A 19,675-nucleotide genomic window follows, 5' to 3' on the forward strand; every position below is an offset into this window, starting at 1 on the left:
TGAGTGACAGGAGTCTTAAGCCCGTCCTCAGGGCCCAGGAGCCCAGACTGGTCCCAGACCTAATCTGAGGTCCTGTTGTGTTCACAGAGTGTTCAGAAATCTGGACCCCAAACTCCAGCATTCCAAATATATTCCTACAGGCTGCAGATTGCTTTCCCTGGAGCTGCAAGGTCGAAGATTGAGTATGTTGCATGTGACATCAACCAGACATGGAGGCCACTCTGCACTGACTGAGGTTTGACAAGATAGAAGCAGCTTTATCTTGGAAGTGCAGTGGTTCTGCACAGTTGTGCATGCTCACATGTGAGACGGACAGAGGCTTATCACTAATTCCTTTTGTTGCAAGTCAGACTAGACACCTGTTTGCGGGACCTTAAAATGCCAGTCCTGGCCAACAGCAGCCAAGGATACTGCAGAGCGTGCTGTGCTCATCGTTATACCCCTCAACATACCCTTATACTCTTTCACAGATGGATTGTATGTCCTGGTATCAGCCCTAAAATTCTCTTTCAGTCTTTCAAATGGAAATCTTACTTTGTTTGCTCATCCTTCTGTTGTGTTTCACTCCTGCATCCTGGCAGTGGGGGACCCATCGCATTTCAAGGCCAATTATTCTTCTTTGCCCAGCCATCCGATGGCAGCTTGGAGGAAAAGGATGAGGACACTGTGCATGCTGCCTTTCTTCAAGCTCACAAAATTCTCATCTGGGATATGAAATGGAGGTGTTTAGCTTCTGGTGAATATTGATCAAAGAAAACACAATAGAAAGAGAGAAGTAGAAAATTATTATTTCCACCTGAAAGATCCTCAAAGTATTCTAGTCCTTTCCTCTCCTGGAAGGTAACTACGATAAAGCTCTGATACACAGAATTCGCAGAGCTAGCCTAGCCCCGCCAAAGGAAGGTGCAGAAGTGGCTCAGGTGGTAGCTTTTGCTCTGGTGGAGCACAGCACAGTAATTATCACTCCTGTTCTATACTGAATGGAAGGAAATGAAGGTAGGAGCCTTGGCCCTGCATCCCAGGGTGCTATGGGCTACTCTGACACAATGATGGACAGGACTGGTTATAAGGTATCACAGAGCCACAGCTGCAGCCACTTCTAGCTGAATTCAAATTAAAATTCACCACAACCAGACAAGGAGCAGCTTCATTCCCAGATAAGAGGCCAAGTGAATAAATAAACCACATAAATCCCTCCTGAAACAGAGAGCTGGAAGGTGTCCAGTGAGAATGACTTGTGAAGAAGGGTAAAGAGAGAGATGGGAAGAAGGATGCTTCTCTGGGACGGAGAGGGGTCAGTGTAGCAAGAAGAGGTTTTGTTTACTCAGGGCTTACATCTCGGGATGTGTTGCTTCTTGAGCCAGGGGCCCAGTCGGAATAACCATCATGAGATTTCCTTCTAGGGATGTAAAAAATGGGCCAAGGCGAGTGTGAGCCCACCCACTTCCTGGGCAAGCTGTGCTCAGCCTGTGTTGATGTTCTTGTGGATCACGAGGAGAATGAGTAGGCTCAGATTGTGGGTAGCAGCCTCTCCTGATTTTTTCTGCCCTGTTTCTTACACTGTGATCGAGGTATTTTCCCACCCTCTTGCTTTTCAGCTTGCTCCTTTGGGGGAGCTTGTGTTTTAAACCTACCCTGCTAACTTATCTCTCCCTTCCCAGTGCAAACAATGTTCCTCCTTCAATATGATCCTGATGCCACTGATGTACTTGCACGTACATAGATAAACGAATCAGTTCAGGTTATGTTGGCAGGAGGGTGCAAACTGGGATACATCTAAATGGCCGATGCAGAGAGATGGCTTTGAATGAAACTATAAACTACATATTAGAGAGATTTTTCCATCAGCAACTTGGGCTCAGTCCTAATTAAAAACTATTCTTGAGCTTTTCTTAGTTCATTTAAAGAGGAGTTCCTTATGAGCCACCCATCTATTCTTATCTGCACTTATAAAATGTGAAAGTCAAAATAACTGGTGCCTCTAAGAAGAGGTTGAAAATTAAAAATCAGTTACCTGCTTCCTGCCGTTGAACAAGACAAAAAGAGCAGCAGATTTGCTCAGGTGAACCTAAACTTGTCCATTCTGTTTTACTCTGCTTTACGGCTAAGACCCACACCCAGGGACCCATTCCAGGTTTCTTTAGCTTGTCTTCCTTGAACAATAAATGAACCTAGGGGTAGAAAATTATGATTTGGTGGATTGGCCTCTTGGGACACTTGCCTTTATAACAGGTACTAAAGGTACTCCTAACTGAAGGAAAGATTTTATTACTTCAGTTCCCGCAGACACATTACTATTATGTTTTGCATCACTATTGAACGTTATTGTGGCCTTTAGAAAGGTAGGACTGGTCTGACATGCAGGTGTGTGGCTGGTAATGAGACGCATTCAGGATGCATTCTCCAGAGTGTAAATTCATGTCCTCTCCAGACCGACAGGAACAGTACCTTAGATGATGTACCATGTGGCGTTTTGCCTCCAGGTGGCCTCGGTGGTCAAACAGAAGATGGGGCAAGGAGAAGCTATTAGCTCTTGCCTATGGAAATGATCAACCCAAATTGGTGGGGCAGTACGGGAGGAGCTAGTACTGTCATCACTTCTCGCTTGTTTGATCTGCAACCAAGTAGGGCATCTCCCGTTCATGAAACCCCGTCTCTGCAGGTGAATGTTTTCAGGAGAGAGCCTACAGCACCTCACTGCAGGCGTAGGAGACATTCACTCCCCTCTAGCCACTTGGGAGCCCTGCAAGGAGGCATGTTCCCTGCTACAGCGTAACGTCTTGTTCCCAAAATGCTGCTTTCTGTGTCAGAAACAGGTACTTTAGAAGTCTGAGAACACCTCTTTTCAGCCAAGCTGACTTGGAATCAGTTCAGTTATGCTGAAAACCAGACACCTCTATCAGATTAAGGCTGTGCTGCTCTCCGCGCAAGCTGAGTTACCCCAGCGCATGTGGTATAAGCTTTCCCACGCAGACATGGCCTATGACCAGCTGGCTCCTCAAATACTGCAGCTACCTTACCGAAAAACGAGAAGGGTGGGTGTCAGGTAGGCTTTGCACAGAGAGCATGTCATTCACCTTTGGAGGGCTGAGCCAGGCAGGGAAGAGGGATTCTGCAAGAGGCTCCGTACCCTCCTGATATCCAGTGCCTTGCGGAGGGTTGATGCTTCATTTTCAAAGGAAACCACAGCATTGCTTCCTAGTGTCTCTTGCTGGCCTCCAGGCAGAGTGTGATGATGGTTTATTTTGACTTAAGTAGTTTCCTCCCCACAGATGCGTCCCCCATCCCTTCTTTAGCTGAGCAGGTCCTACAGGTATAGAGCTTTGCCTCTGCCATACAGCAAGGAAAACCCACTCCCCAGCCACAGGAGCGGCTGCTGCTGTTTGAAGTGGGGCTTCTGGAGATCTCTGAGACAGTATTTGTGGGGCTTTTGTGGATGCTTAACGGAAACTTGTTCCAATTCACTCAGCTGCCAGTAACACGCTCCCTGTGATGGCTCGCAAGCACTCCTCGGGTTCAGAGCCTGCGCTCAGCTGCGTCTCAGGCAGAAGGCAAGATATTGCAGGGTGAAATACTGGTGCCACAGAGCAGACCAGCCTTTACCAGCAGGCAAGCAAAACTGTGACTTATCTGTCATAGCAGCCCTCTGAACAGGCGGACACATAAGGATGTAATTTCCTCAGGCTCTGGTCAGAGCGGTTAAAGGAAAGTCTTCCCTCCTGCACTGCAGGCTGCCCCTGCCACCCGTCCATCCCCTCCTGCTACGGCAGTGCAATCACATGTTGGGCTGTGCTGTGAACTCGATTGCTGAAATGATCTGGGTTAAAAATAACCTTGTAAAGAGTTAAGGGTCATATTTTTAGCCCAGATCATTTCAGTGATCCCATTTACAGCACAGCCCCACAAACTCACACTGGTGCAAGGGAGGGGGGAAGGGGGAAAGGAAAGGTCAAGGGAGAATGAGCAGTTGGAAACATAAGCTGTCTTTCTGCCAAAACCAGGACCTTATGAAAGTGCACCCCAAAAACATTGACCCTCTCATGTTTTCATCTAACATACTGACAACTGCCTTCTCCTGACGCAGTGTTGAGATCTGGGTGCTAAGGATCACTGTTTCTGGATCCTGTTTCTGTAATCAAGACACTAGCCCTGAGCCTCAGATGTCTTATTGTGTCTGCTGCTGACACACTATATTTGTCATTATTTTTGCCATATTTGCTTTTGCTGAGGTAGATTGTATGTGCAGCAATGAAACCCCCCCCCATGAAAGTCACAGGGGAGCTTTGCAGAGCTTGTGTGAATGCAGGGTGTGGGAAGATGGCCAGCATGATGGACTGGTATGAGAACGGGCTGCAGGGAATCATTCCTGTGAAGCTCTTTCAAAGCAAGGAAGGGATGTGGAGGTCAGGGACTGGCCTCAAAACCACATCTAGATGCAGCTGCATGAGAATATGGGTGGAAAGTGTACAGGATCAGTACCAAAAATCGTGTAACCGTCATTGATTTCATAGCCGCTGAATACTCCAGCCTTGCAAGGTGCTCTTTTCGTCAGTCGAATTAGGTGCACAGTTCCTTCAGTATCTGCTTCTGACCGCCATTGGTACCCTTTCAGATGAGCATTTCCAGTAGCGTATTATGGACAGTGACAAAACTGGTGGGATACCTATCCCAGGAGATGGCATCATGGTAGCTTTCAATCGCAAGGGGGTGGGTTATGACCAAAACAGCTACCTGAGGGTTGTTGGAGCTGGTTTTGCACCAGTCCCAGCAGGACATTTAAATTCATCCCCAGAGACACCTCTGGCTTTCCAGTTTTCCACTGGAGTGGAAATTCTCTGCAATTTTTATTTCATAAGAAACTCATTGTCTGCAGTGACACTCCCCACCTGTAGCTCAAATCCATGATCTTTTTTGAGTAGCCAAACAGTATGCACAGAGAAACTCTTCAGTCTCTTGGCAACTTTCCTGTGGGCCTCTAACATTCACCTTCTCTCACCTGGTGCCCACAGTGGGTCCACGGGCTCTAGCAGGAGAATTGGCAAGTGTCATTGAGCCAGGTAATGACACTGCTGTACTGAGCAGTCCCCTCTGTGAGAGGTTATTACTCCCACATCAGGCAGCCTTACTAGCCCTCACATCTTCTGGCACATTAAATGGCCAGCAAAGTTGGGACTGTGCTAGCTGGGGCTGACTGTGCCACAGCATTCAGGCATCTCCACTCAGAGAGCTTCCCAGCTGCCTTGAAAAGATATAGCAGGGATGACATGGGACAGTTCTGTGAGGACCTAGTGGTGTTTCCACCAGGCAACTTGTAAGAGAAGCAGGGATCTGTGCTAAAAACAGTGGCCCCCCTTCAGGCAATCTGCAGAATCAGGGATTGGTGGGCTGTTTGCTCCAAAGTGTAAGAAAGGAGAGGCTTTGGTGGGAAGCTTGAATTGCCATGATTGTACCTAACCCACAAATAAAGGCAGAACTTTCTTCTCTGGTGCTGCCGAAGGGACGAGGTTCAGTTTCAAAAGCAGATGAAGAAACACGGGGTTGAAAACCATTTTCAAGTTTACTCAATTTTATAAACTTTTTTGGAAGAGGAAAGTGAAACCCCTTACAGAGAACTTGCTAGCTGCTCTTCCTCTTTCGCAAACAGTGCCATGCTTACATTGATGGCATAATTCAATTCCTGTTTTGCTGCTCTGTCTGACATTTTTCAGCATACACAATGCTTAGACACTTCTTTTTATGGAACAGTAAAAGATCTCAGAGTAGCAGTCACCAAATTACTGACAGAGTAAGCCTTTTACCTTAGCTCGCCGGTTTTAGCCAACACAGGCTGACGATGCTTCTCTTCTGAAAAGAATCAGCAGATGGCTGCAAAGAGCACAAAGTTCACATCTGAGTAATTTCACCCTTTTTGCCAAAAGGAAAAAGAAGAGCTGCTCCTCCTCACCATTCAGAAAAGTGGTGGGTTATGTCACCAAGATGGGAAAAATGACCAGGAATGGGGGGGGTTGCATTAAGATCGTGGGGCAGGAGAGAGCCAGCACTGAGCTCTGGGGTGAGAGGAGCAGATGGGCGTCTTAGTGATGGAAGAGGTGGAGGGCTGGTACGTGCTTCGGGGTGAGAGTGAGAAAGTGAGGCTTCCCGCCTTCCTTCTGGTGGGAGGGAGACTGCCAGTCCAGCCCCTGGAAGTCAGGGGGACAGTGTCCTTCTTGCAGTGCAAGGAAGGGAACTCCTTGCGCCCAAGTGCCCTGGTACGGCACATTTCCTTGAGTAGAAGACATAGAGCCTGGCACACCAGCTGGGAAAAAAAAAGGAGCTGTAGAAAAAGCTGGATACAGGACAGCAGCCTAATTCCCAGAAAGGATCTGAGAAAGCACTTCCCTGTTGCAAAACACGTAGCGTAATTGGAGAGTCTGCAGCTGGCAGTTTCGGGAGGACGCAGCCCATGGGCTACTTGTGCTAATCTTAGAATGGCATGTTCACTGCTTCCTGCGGCCTGGCCGACGAGCTTCACGCCGGCGAGAGCCGCGTTGCCATCAGTGCCCGCTACCAGCAAAACAAGAATCGCGTGGAATCATTCCAGCCTCACAGCTTTGATCAGGTCCAGAGAAAGGGAGATATGTTTTCAGATTGTAACTCAAAAAAAAAAATTAAAAAAAAAGAAAAGGAAAGAACAAACACAGCCACCGCAAAATGAGAGGTCAAAGAGGCCAAGAGGTCATGCAGAGTCTTTTCTGGGTAGAGGCAAAGAGCTGTGGAAGAAGCTCTCGGAGAAAAAGGGACTATGAGGGAGGCAATCCTTCCACCACAGACACCGAGCACCTGCAGCTCCTCAGCCTCAACTGAGTCCTCAGTTCAGGTGTCCGTTCTGCCATGCCCAGGTATACTGGGAGCTGGTACGCTGAGCCAAGCCTCCCAACCCATCCTGCCTTCCCCAGGTTCATTCTTTGCTCCCTTCTCTTTCCAGCCTGCCCTCCTGTCACGGCAGGGAGCCAGCCTGCAGCTGGGAACCACTCTCCCTCCCCACTTAGCCCAGCCACCATTTTTTGTGTGCAGGTTGCCCTGCTGATCTTCTTACCTCACTGTTTCTTCCATTCCCCTTGTTTGCCACTTCCCCTGCCTATAATTACTCTAATGAAGGCTGAAAATCTGGGGAGAAGGTGCTAGAAGTTACTGAGAGGCGACAGCTTGATATGGCTTTGGTGGCGGGGTGCTGGAAAGCTGATCCAAAGTGTATGGGAACTTTAATGGGCAAGATGTAGTCAGGATCCTGGAAACAGGGAATGGCAGACATCCACTGGGGACTGGGGGCCTGAGAGAAAGAAGACAGCATTTATTGGGAGCATTTATTTACAGCTCTCTGAGAAAAGGAAAGGCCCTTTTCCACAGTGCAAACAGGCCTTAGCCATGCTGCTCTCTGCCAGGTATTTCAGACTAGAAAGTGCTCCAACCTGTGGTATGATGAGATGATCTTTAATGTAACCTCCTCAATTTGCTTTTAATCCAGAAACTAGGAGTCTAAAAAAGTTCCTTCTTTAATATCATTTCAAGTTTCCACAGCTTTTTCTCCAGCCTCTGTAGTCTGCTGACCCAAAGGAAATGGTCCATATGTCGGCCAGACTGGTGTTTCGAGGGCCCTTCACCTCCAGCGATGCTGAAGGAGTGGTTGTGTTAACGAGACAGCAGGTGCCCCCCAGGCAGAGCGGCATAAAGGAAGCAGGAAGGGCTCTCCTGGAGACTTTGGAGAAACAGAAATGTTTTCATCTAGCAAGGGCCTTTGGGGAAACACTCTGACTGAGAAGCAGAAGAGTATTGAGGCAGAGGGGTGAGAATTGTGGTGCTGGTCATGTGTTCGTGGTGTTGGTACAGGGACTGGAGGTATGAGGTTCCTTGCTGATGGTTCACAGCCTAGTTTGTTGTTTTGAGGTCTCCGCCTCTAACAAAAGAAGGATTGTTGGTTAGCTGTTCTCAGTTCCTCTGGTTCAGTTTTGCCTGGCATCAGATACCAGAGATGAAGAACAAAGGTTTCCTTTCACCAGCTTTGATTTCAAGGCTTTCTACTCATATTGCTTGATACACACATAGCAAAGAAAACAAAGTGAATGTGGGATGACACCAGGGCTGCATGCTGTGGAAAGAGCCACACCATCCAGTCTCCATCAAGCCTCCCACTGCTCAGCCTGTTGTCGACCCAGGGGAGGGGAAGCTTCTCTCAGCCCTGGTATTTCCTCCCTCCCCTCCACCCGCCTGAGTATTTCACTGCCAAAAAAGCAGAACAGCACAGGGACATCCCCAAGCAGATGCTGGCTTGCTGCAAGGACAGGGAATGGCTCCTCGCAGTAGAACCACTGGGAAAGGAAGGGCGCCAGTGACCAGGGCAGTAAAAAAGGGACAGGAGGGCTGAGAAGGTATGTGGGAACATCCTTTACTGCCCCGCTCCATCTGCTCACTGCGAGGAAAAGAGGGGGAACAGACACTTGGCTTGAAATAATTAGTTTGCTTCCAATGAAAAGTACTGAGTATAGGCTCTCCAGCTAGAGCTGAAATGCTCTGCAGGAATTACTGATTTTCTGGGATATTCGAAAATGCTACTAGGTCCTGTCTTCCCAAACTTCTTGCTCTCAGACTGGATGATTGATGCCAGATGTGAGAAACTTTGCTTTCAGTCCCTGCTTACTCCTGAACTTTGTAACACGTACACAGGCTTCTCTCTATCCTGCTTGCTTTTCCTGGCCTTTGCTCATAACTTGTTGTTCCCGTTTGTCAGAACAGGCCAGCAGAGACCAACTCAGAGGTGGACCAGTCAGCATCACCCTCAGTGGCTCAGCTAGCAGGGAAATTCAAAGAACAAGCAGCCAATATCACTGGAAAAGAGGTAAGGAGCTCTGCAGCCACCAGCAGGTAATCCAGTGGGAAATGAGGCACTCAGTGATCTGAGCATAAATCTACCTTGATTTTGAATCTTTGCAAAGGATTATACTGGGGTGCATTAAGAAGAGTGTGGTCAATAGGTCGAAGAATGTTCTCCTCCCCCTCTACACTGCCCTAGCGAGGCCCCATCAGGAGTACTGCGTCCAGTTCTGGGCTCCCCAGTTCAAGAAAGATGAGGAGCTACTGGAGAGAGTCCAGTGGAGGGCTACGAGGATGGTGAGGGGACTGGAACATCTCTCCTATGAGGAAAGGCTGAGAGAGCTGCGCTTGTTCAGCCTGAAGAAGAGACGGCTGAGAGGGGACCTTATAAATGCTTATAAGTATCTTAAGGGTGGGTGTCAGGAGAATGGGGCCAGACTCTTCTCAGTAGTGCCCAGCGACAGGACAAGGGGCAACGGGCACAAACTGAAGCACAGGAAGTTCCGTCTGAACACGAGGAAGAACTTCTTCCCTCTGAGGGTGGCAGAGCACTGGAACAGGCTGCCCAGGGAGGTTGTGGAGTCTCCCTCTCTGGAGATATTCAAGACCCGCCTGGACAAGGTCCTGTGCAGCCTGCTGTAGGTGACCCTGCTTCGGCAGGGGCTTGGACTAGATGACCCACAGAGGTCCCTTCCAACTGCTAACATTCTGTGATTCTGTGATTCTGTGATTTGGCTCCTAGTGTACTGCAAGCTATGACAGTACCTTCCATGCATTGCCAACTTGTGGACGGGTATTTTGGTAGAGCCATACCTCAGGACAACTAGACACTGTAACTGCAACACTGTAAACCTTGGTAGGGTACACATCTATGCCTAAGAGTAGCAGACAGCAATGCATGTAGTATCTGGGCTGGCCTTTGTGGGCAGAGGGCAGCAATTAATAATGAAATAGCTAATATTGAGCCATGGAAAAAGAAAGCAAACAGCAGATTACACAGTGCAGAAGCCAGTGGCAGGTCACCAGCACCTTGTTCACAAAAGGAGATTTCCTCCAGGTAATTCGTTCTGTACCGGTCTGAGAGAGGAAGCTGTCTCTTTGCTTGCCCTTGTTACTTCTTCCCAATGACATTTCAGACTCTGTGCCTATCTCTCTCATGCTGAAACTTTATTTTATTGAAAGCCCATTATGCCAAGCATTACCTCACAAGCTGTCTTTCACCAGATAAGCAAAACACTAGAATAACTCTCTTAGGAAGAAAAGAAAGTTGGAGTGTTTATAGACGGAGGCTGACATTTTAGGAGAGTCCCCTGTATCATTGTGCACTTTTTTAGAAGCACAAATATTCCCTGGTGGCACTCTTCAGGCAGTGGGTGCCCCTTTAAAGCTGAGGTGCTTCCTTCTGCCGCTCAGCTCATTTCAGCCCCTCCTGTCTTTGACTGGCTGCAATGGTGACCTCTGCCCTGCAGGGCTGGCACACACCGGCTATCGGAGGTCAGCACTCCCATAGCCAGGCCCCAGGATGGGAATAGCCGATCTCTTCCCAAGCACTTTTTTGTTCCCCTCAAGTCACCAGCACACCACGCCATCCGTCCCGTTACAGTCATTTCCTCTTTTCAAGGTATGGGATTTAATTGCACCAAGTCCCTCACCCTTAAGAAGGCAGCAAGTTCCCAGACCTCTCTTGTGTTATCTGCAGACCTCTGCTGCTCCCAAGCCAAGGCGGTGTGGAGAGGCCTCACAGTCAGAGGAAACTCATTTTCTCCAGAGACAGAGGACAAAGTTTCCTGTCTTTTCTCTCCAAGCCATCTGTCACTTCCCAACCAGCTTTCTTAAGCTGACTTCAGATTAATGGCTGAGTGGATGGTCTTTAACCCTTCCTTGACCCATGCCAGCAAAGGGAACCTCTGATACATTCACATGACACAGCATTGCATGGTTGCAAGATGGTGGGGTTTCAAACAGGCATGCTATTGTTGCTTCTTAGCATGGCGTAAGGGTAAGGGCAGGGCTGCCCTTGGCTGCTTAGAGACACAGCATTGCCATGGCCGGGTGCAGCACCACCACAAATTAAATGACATCAAGTCTACAAGTCCTCCAAGACAGTCAAGTCTACAGAGGGCAAAGATGCCATAATCCAACTTTTCACATGCCTGCCTGTTATTATCCAAAATACTATACTGTGGATATTATCTGAGATCCACAATATTATCTGAGTATTTTGTCTGTTAACAGATAAAAATTGTGTTAACAGCTTGGCAGGAGACTACAAACCTGTCATAGAGACAGCTTGTCATCAAGACCAGCGCAACAGTTTTGAAGGAGCAAGTCCATAGGTGCTGTGCTATGCATCTCTTCCTTCCTAGGGACCACTCTTGTACTTACGAGAGCGCGAGGACATTCAGAAGGAACCAGTGTCCCTGCCATTATTCTGTCTTGTTCCTTCTCCCCTGGAGGACCTGTTTCTTAGTCAAATTAAAGGTTGCAGCTGAGGCCTTGTCTCTGAGCTGCCTTTCTTCATTAGAGAGAAATTAATGGGACTGTAAGGAGTGCTGAAAATGTCAAAATTCCCCTTTTTGCCCTGAAAATGTATCAGATGCAAAATAGGAAAATCACAAACCAGGTAGGCAACTGAGATTCATTAAAAGGAAATCCTGGTAATACAACAGGAAATAGAACAATAACAAGCTATTCCAGTGTGAAGGGGTTTCCAGCAGGATGCTTTGAAGATGAAGCTTCTGGGAAGGCTTCTCCACCATCAACATCTTAAAAGAGTGTCCTTTGCATAAAGTCTGAAGTGTCGTGGTTGATGCTGTGGAAAAAGATATAGACTACTTTTCCAACACTAGGACTGGACTCGAGATGCTACAAGAACACCTAGCATGCTGGCCACGTGCCCTTCTGCTAATATCTTGTGCTGCTTTTGGACAACATCTTCAGGCAAGCTGAGTCCTGCCATCCAAGCAGGTCTCTTGCAGAACATGCCCTTTGGTTCTTCAATTTCACTGCCTTTTTAAAAAAAAATAATTTCCCTTCTGCTGAGTCAATTGTTTTCTTCTCTTAGGTACCACCTCATAAGCCAACTCGGAGGAAACCACCATGCTCGCTTCCATTGTATTCCCACAAAACCGAGACAAGTGAAAATGATGAGCAAGTGAGTATCAATTTAACAGGGGGACAAGGCCTCTCTTCTCTGCAACCTGTTCTCTCCTGAGACACGAGCTTGGGGGTAGCAGAGATGTCAGGCTGTGCAGCAAAAGACGTCAACCATGCAGCATCAAACCTTTCCCTGCTTGCACACACATGTACTGACTCAGAGTCAGATCCACTCCTGTAGCATGGATACACATCCCATTTCTACTGCTTTTGTTTCTACCCTTAGAGCACTGATGGATACACCCAGTTACCACCTTTCAAGCATTTTAAAGCTGGAACTGCTGGCATTTATTAGATTTGAACAGTGCTTCACACAGAGAGCACTCATGCTGTTTGTTGCCTTCAGATGAACTCTAGAAGTTGAGTATAATGGCATAATAGTTCTGGTCTTGAGATTTTTCCTTCTTCAGACAAAGGGAATAATTTATCCAGAGTGAAGAGGGGGTTTTTTCAGCAGTACCCACACAATATTGTCTTGAGGTGTCCTCCATACAGCACCCTTGAATGAGCAGGTCCCAGTAAGCTGGATGGTACTCACGAAAATGAGGCCCTTTCCAGTCACTTCTGTTCTTCTGTATTTCAGGGTATGAGGTCTACCCACCAAATTTCACATTGTCACCTGCTCTTAACAAGGGGGTGGTTCTTTGTCCTTTTCCGACAACTACAGGCTCTTACTGCATCCATGCCAAAGGAGCACAAGCTTTAAAATCTTAGATTCCTTCCTCTTCCTTTGGACCTGAAAAAAGCAGTATGCCCCTTCTCAAAGCAATGCTCTCCCTTTCTCAAACTGTTTTCAGCCTTCCACAGCTCTACCTTTCCGGCCACTTATACCTTTCCTGCCCATACTAATTGGATACTCCTTAACTCTTTTAGTCAAGTGGTGGCAGAAAGTCTTTCCTGTCACAAAAAGTTCACAGTGTTCACAAACATTAAGGCTTGTACCCTTTAAGAGGTAGAATTTTAATCTGTCTGGTCCTGAAATAATAACCTGTGTCATAGGTTAGATAGTGAAGGCTGTGTAGCAGCAGAGCCATTATACATCACCTAACTCATACTTCAGCCAAAAAGCAGACAATCACCTTTTCTCCCAGAGGAAGGACAGATGTATGTAGAGCCCTAGGATGGCTAGATAACAAAAGGGGAGCAGGGTCAGGCAAGAAGAAAGGACACTTTTGTGTGAAGACGCTGTATGAAGCTTCATTTTCTCCCCTAGTAGCATTTTCTGATTATCTCTTCCAAGTTTTCTGCCTTCATTGTATTTCCTCTTCTTCACCTACTTTACTGTGACTTTTTCGTGTTTCATTTTGTTTTGCAGAAGCGGTCTCCAAATGCTTGCTCCATTCCCAAGGTCAAGGTGAAAAGCTCCCCCATGATTGAGAAGCTGCAGGTAGGTCCTGGAAGAGCCCACATGGCTGCCCCAGCAAATTAAAACTGATTGGCATTTGTCATGGCTATTTCCCTTGTGAAGCAGCCACAGGGTAAGGGGATCCAGGAGCCAAGGGAGACAGCTAAGTATGCAGGGCAGTGGCCTCACTGACGAGGGCCCAGTCCTACAACACACAGACAAGGAAGGCAGAGCAGGTCTGGTGATCGCAACCAGCATCACAAACAGTCCAGCAATCCTCAGGCACGTCCATTGGCAGGACAGTGCGTGGGTCAGGACCATTTGGATCTGCGGGGTACACGGCTGGGCATGGGCACGGCAGCAGCACAGCTCAGGTAGGGAGCAGGAGCAGGAGCTTCAGTTTAAATGCAGCTTGCGAAAGAAAGTGAGGGAAACCCTGGCTGAGACTTCTTCCAGCTCTTTCGTCACAGCGGTCTAAATCAAACAAAGTCACCTGTGCCCTGCTGGGGAGCTGGCCTCGACAGCAGGCAGCTACAATCCTGGCAGTGGGGAGCGCGCTCTGGGCTCTGGAACTCCGCTGTGTGTGCCTAGAAACTCTGAGCTTCCCTTGCCTCCATTCCCCCAGTTAAGCACAAGCACACCCAGTGCTTCTTGCCCTTTTTGTACCTCTCCGCGGCACCTGATTCATGCTGCTGAGGGCGGCTCAGCACTCGACAGCCTGCAGACACAGTGCCCTGCCGCTGCCAGCTGCCTCTCCTGGCAGCACGTGCGGCTCCAGAGCTCAGTGCCTCCTGGCCGCCCTGACACAGCGTAAGCCTATTCATAGCACTGTCCCTCTCAATGCACCCAAGGACACGTGCCTACTAGAGCTTCTCGGTGAGAGGCCAGCAGGAAGTGTTTTGCCACAGTTAATCACCAGCTTGCTTCTTTCCATGGTCTTCTTGCTCCTCACAACTGCGCAGGTCATTGAGAAGACCTGCAGACCAGGCCTGAAAATGCGAGGTCTGCTTGGGCACACGCAGTAATGGTTTAAATCTCCAAGTGATTGCTGGTTGCTGTTCAGACTTTCCCCAGCTCAGCCACTGTAGACTGTGCTGGCTTGGCTGGTTCACTGGAAAATCCCAAAAGGCCTCAGGATGACAAAAGGACACGTCCTGAGGTCCAGCTGCTGGGGAAGGGCAAATGTCCAGTCGTAACTTCTCTGCCCGGGCTTGTTTGTTGACAGCGTCACCAGGAGAGACCCATAACCAGAAGGTGTGTGGGTTGTGACAGCTGAGAGATGTGGCAGCTCCCGTGGCAAGAGCAAGGGTTCCTCCGCGTGGTTACCACAGGTAGTACACGCTGGTGTCATGCACGCCCGTGACAGGGATTTTTCTTTGCAGGCCAATCTGGCTTTTGCTCCAGCTGCTCTGCTGCCGGGAGCATCTCCCAAAAGCCCTGGTCTGAAAGTCCTGGTTTCTCCGTTCAGCACCCCTCCCTCAACGCCCAGCAGCCCAGGGATTCAGTCCCAGCCCGGTGACGTGAACGAGACGCCGGTCAGCTTTGATCAACCCCCAGAAGGCACTCAGCTGCAATTCTATAACAAGGTAGGGTATGTGCTAGGATTTCTCCATCACAGCAGGACAAGGCTTGCTTATCACTTGGGGATGAGGAGGAAGAGGAGGCCGTAGCCCTCAGTCCTGCCATAATAGTGCACGAAGGGAGGAGATCTACATGCTGAGTTCGAAACAGGCTTTCAGTGTAGCTCTGTGGAGTCTCCTCTCTGCCTGCCTGCACGTGGAGCTTCACGGCCCAGCAGCTCCAGCAGCATTTCTGGCCAAAGGGGTAAAGGGCGGGGGTGAAGTGGCAGGACTCAGTCACTTCAGCTCAGCAGTAATGGGGTGGCTGGTACCTGGGCAGGGAGCCTGTGAGGAGTTGGTGCCACATGCCAGCAGATGTCAAAGGTGGCTGAGGTGCAGTTTAGGAAGCCCTGCAGAGCACGACGGTTTGCCAGGTGTCCCACAGAGTGCACAGCACTTAAATGGGGAGCTGCGACCTGCATTCACCATCGTCAGCTGGAGTGCAGACTCCTTCCTCAACCATCAAACTGCCAAGAGCAGAAAAGGCTGAGACATCCAAAGTCAGCAGCATCTGCGTAATGAATGCAGCGTCCTTGGGTTTAGGGTCCGGCTTGGACAAGGAGCCACGGTTTAAACTGGGACAATGATGTCCAGCACCAGCTTTACAGAAGGAAAGGAGGCATATATTAGGGAGCTGCTTGTCCTCTAAAGCAGTCTCTCAGGGGTAGGAGCCCTCGTCTCCCTACCTCTCAGTAGCAGAGCAGGAAAAGTGAGGGCTACCAGCATAGCAATCAAGTTTCCCATGCTATTTTCCTCTGTTGTGCTTTCCTGCTTTGCAGTACTGATCTCTTTGCTTCAATGTCTGCTTTTCCTGCCTCCAAGGTGCGGACGCGAGGATCGATAAAGCGCAGGCCTCCCTCCAGGAGGTTCCGAAGATCTCTGTCCGAGTATGGAGATGGGGAAGATTTAGGGGTCAACATCTCCTCTCCAGAAAATGGTGCCAAGGAAGATGGGGATGAGGTGTTTGGGCCCAAGGGCAAGACAGAGGAGGCAGAAACAGAGAGCAAAGAGCAAAAGAAACAGACAGGGTCTGATGAGAAGCCCTCATCAAGGAGAGGATCCAGCAGATCCGAAGATGAAGAAAAAGGGGAAAAACAGGCAGAAGAAATGACTTCTTGCAAGAGTAATCCAGGTGATACAAAGGAGGAGGAAGTGTGTTGTGGTGCCCCAGGGGAGGAGAACTCTCCCCAGCCGCCCTCCGGAAACAAAGTGTGTGAGGATCCCCAAGGAGAAGAGCAGCAAGGCAGTGCCTGTGAACAGGAACAGGGGGACAAGGAGAAAGAAGAAGCTGAAGCTGAAGGAAAGGAGACCAGTGACAGCACAGATGCACGCAGAACACCAAACACTGAAGAAACACCAGTGGCACCTGAACCGCTGCAGGATGCAGTGGGCTTAGGGACTGCCAGTCAGCCTTCAACATCAGCCACGCAGGACCAGGGCACAGCGTAAGAGTGATGCACAGGTAAGATGCGTCAGCATGATGATGGCTCCTAAAATACCACCGGGTTTTGCTTAGTAATGAGAATGGCAACTGTGACAGAACACACCAACATTTTTGCTGCTCCCCACACCTCAGAAGTATCAAACCTCAGGCCTGCAGAGGCTGCAAGGCAGGGTATTTAAAACAACGAGCCCTCCTGGGTGGTGGTACAGAGGGAGAGGCTGGAGAAGCAGCAAAGCCAATTCTGGACTGAGTAAAATGGAGAGGCTCTGCTCACCAGGCACCTTGCTCAGTTGCTGTTTCAAAAGCAATTTGAAAGTACTTACAGTAAAAAGCACTTTTCCCCAGCCTTAACCATGTATATACTATCTCAATATGCCACCTTACATATTTATACACGTGCACACACTGTACACATATATGCATACCTATATTCTTTCTCTGTCTCTGTTCAGCTTGTTAGCTTTGCAAGCAAAAATAGCGTTTGCACACATACCAGTTTCATGATCAGCCCTGGGAGCACGCAAACACGAGCCTCTGCCGCTTGAAATAAAAGGATTTCCACAGGCAAAAGCGAGTCTTGTTCCATGTAGCTCCCTATGTATTCTCTAACCAGTAGTCACAGATGCCTGAGGAAGCATCTCCTTCCACCTCAGCCATCTGTCTCCTCTTCAAATGCCTCCTTGGTTTGGCAAGGAGCAACTGAAGGAAGCGGGCTGGTGCCCAGGCTGCAGCTTGCCTTTGCCTTCTAGCATGGAAACTACCAAAGTACCTCCAGGTTACAGACTCCCCAGCATTGTATTTACTTGACCCATGATTGTTTTTCATAATTTCCTTACTTTTCCCCTCTCAAAAGGACCTACCCAATCAGGGCACAGGAGACTTAACACGTGAATAGGAGCCATCTAAGCCAATCAAGGTGGAAGCTGCTGGAAAACCTTCAGTGGCAGGAGAGGAGCAGAATACGGATATCCCCCAAGATCCAGACTCACCCCGGAGCTGGGTGGCTGCTTGCTGGCTCTCTGCTTTGCACCATCATATTTTGGGACAGTCAGAACAAGAGACTGGCTCGCCAGTGGTTTGGAGTTCAAAACTGAGGTGTTGGCTGGTGTTCCTCAGTGTTATTTGAGGACTGAGAGACCTTACATGTGCTGTCTGGGAGCTGACAGCCACCACCACTCCTGGGCCTTCTGCTCCTTCATTCTGCTCCAAAATGCCTTTTCTTCTCCCCTGCATTGGTCTTACATGAAGTTCATCAGTTACATACATATATGTATGGTGCCTTTTTGGTAGCTTCTTTTGAAATATTTTGGGTTTTCAGATTTCAGTAAATAATGTTTTAACGGTAGGAAAAAAGTATGTTTTCTTCACATATGCTGTATGGCAGACAGTGTGAACCCTGAACATGGGGAAAACTCTTAGGACATTGTTCATAAAGCATAAAATCCCTTTGAAGTGGGGGTCAAGCTGGTTGACCTGTGAAACAGCCAGCTGTGGTGGGCAATTTTTCCGTGTGCTCCAACTTTGGGGTGGTTTTAGCGCTGGTGGAAAATAACAACCAGCAGATTTCATGCACAGAAAAGACATGCTACGTAGGTCAACAGGGCAAGTTTTCTTAGCTGGCTCCAGGCTCCAGTCCAGATTTAGAAGGGCCACCTCTCCGTCAGTCTTTTTTCACTTCCAGACCCTATCCAGTCCTTTGATTTTCTTTTGAAACTTCCAGTGTGTGGCCACCAAGGGCCACTCGTGATAGAAAGCATCCTGGCCTACTGGAGACAGCTGTTTACTTTTAGCTAGGTCAAAGCAGAGGTCTTAGATGGCTGAGTGTCAGTCCTATGGCCTGACTGAATATGAATTGGTGAAGGTCAGATGACCAGTCCCTCCTAAGTACTTAGGCACTGTACTAGATTTGCATTCACTCTTGGGGTACTAGTTAAGTCATGGGTCTAGCAGTTGCTAAGCCAAAAAAGCTTTTACATCTGGAGAGTATTTGTTGCCCATCAGAAATATGTTACTCAGGGAAAGACTGATAACAGACCCTCACCTGACTAGTTTCCTGACAGTAGTGCTTGAAGCTGTCTCTGCAACACTGAATAAAACTCTGCTCTGGCTCAAAGCCATGGGGCTCATGTCCACAGTGTGATGTGGAGCTGTGGACAAGCCCGGGCTCACTGAAGACAGCGAGACAGACTTCACAACAGCTGAGCCGAGGAGTCAGCTAGCTGTTAGGCTATATGAACGGTCAGGGGCCAGTGCCTGAGCCTGCCGCTAGCCACTTAGTACCCAGCAACACAGACACAGCTACAGAGACCAAGGGCAGAACCAGTCAGCTCCTCTCCATACGTCACAAAGCTCCTCCTAGCAAACATTATGATGAGCAGAGTCAGAGGCTTGGATTGTCCCTGTCCCTGTGGACAGGCACAAGCATTCCACACGACACAGCCCACACCCATCCTTGATTGGGCTTTGCAACACAGCCGTGTTACAGACCCGACGGTTTTGAGGGATGTCCCCTTTCTGCTCAAGGGATGTCCCCTTTCTGCTCAAGGGATGTCCCCTTTCTGCTCACAGCTCTAAAATCACCAGGAAAGAAGCAGCTCTGTGCCCTGCCTTTCGTTTTCCCAGGTGAGAGCACTGAGGTGCAATCGCGGAGAGCCAGTGGCGCTGCCCCTTCTGCGTAGCACAAGCTCGTTGGCCCACACGACCCCCATATCCTTTTGAGCCATGTTGTGGAGTATTGTTGCCTTTGAATCCATTTTAATCTGTTTGTTACAGCTTGTATTCCAGGGCAGGCTGCAATCATCCGCTGTACACTGTTTCTTCTCTCAGCAGAGAGTCCCATCTGGATGTGAGTGATTGTGCCTTACTGTATATATAGATATATGTGTGCCTGTTTAGAGAATGTGTGTCCCAAGCAAGGGAATGGAAATCTGAGGGAGAAACAGAAGAAATAAATGGTGGAATAAAACCAAACCAAACCAAAGTCCTTGTGTTTCTTCCTGGGGAGATGAAGGAGCCTGAGGAAGGATGGAGAGAGCTGGTAGCAGCAGGCAAAATAGGAGTGGGATTTCCACTGCCATTGGAACAGTTGGACATTCAATTTTAATTTAATTTGTGGTATGTTTTGCTGTTGGGGAATAGCAATTACCAACGTCCTTAATCTACAAAGCAAGTCGTTCTTTGGGGCAAGCAGTGACACTGGAGACCACCATGCTCCCTGCCCCAGCCCTGCAGGTATCGGGTGTCTAGGAACAGAAGAAAGCAAAG

The 19,675-nt window shown here is 48.7% G+C and overlaps 1 protein-coding gene across 1 annotated transcript in view; it reads left to right on the top strand.

The window, feature by feature from the left end:
* The window catches only part of RCSD1 (RCSD domain containing 1), a 35,783-nt gene extending 16,392 nt beyond the window's left edge, over positions 1-19,391 (top strand). The window contains exons 2-7 of the mRNA XM_075434659.1: positions 8,765-8,872; positions 11,912-12,001; positions 13,319-13,390; positions 14,731-14,934; positions 15,790-16,429; positions 17,265-19,391. Coding sequence (XP_075290774.1) covers positions 8,765-8,872; positions 11,912-12,001; positions 13,319-13,390; positions 14,731-14,934; positions 15,790-16,416 — 1,101 coding nt within the window. The 3' untranslated portion in view covers positions 16,417-16,429; positions 17,265-19,391. The remainder of the gene's footprint in view (positions 1-8,764; positions 8,873-11,911; positions 12,002-13,318; positions 13,391-14,730; positions 14,935-15,789; positions 16,430-17,264) is intronic.
* The last annotated feature ends 284 nt before the right edge of the window (positions 19,392-19,675 follow it).

Source organism: Opisthocomus hoazin, chromosome 1, assembly GCF_030867145.1.
Source record: "Opisthocomus hoazin isolate bOpiHoa1 chromosome 1, bOpiHoa1.hap1, whole genome shotgun sequence".
Classification (NCBI taxonomy): Eukaryota; Metazoa; Chordata; class Aves; order Opisthocomiformes; family Opisthocomidae; genus Opisthocomus; species Opisthocomus hoazin.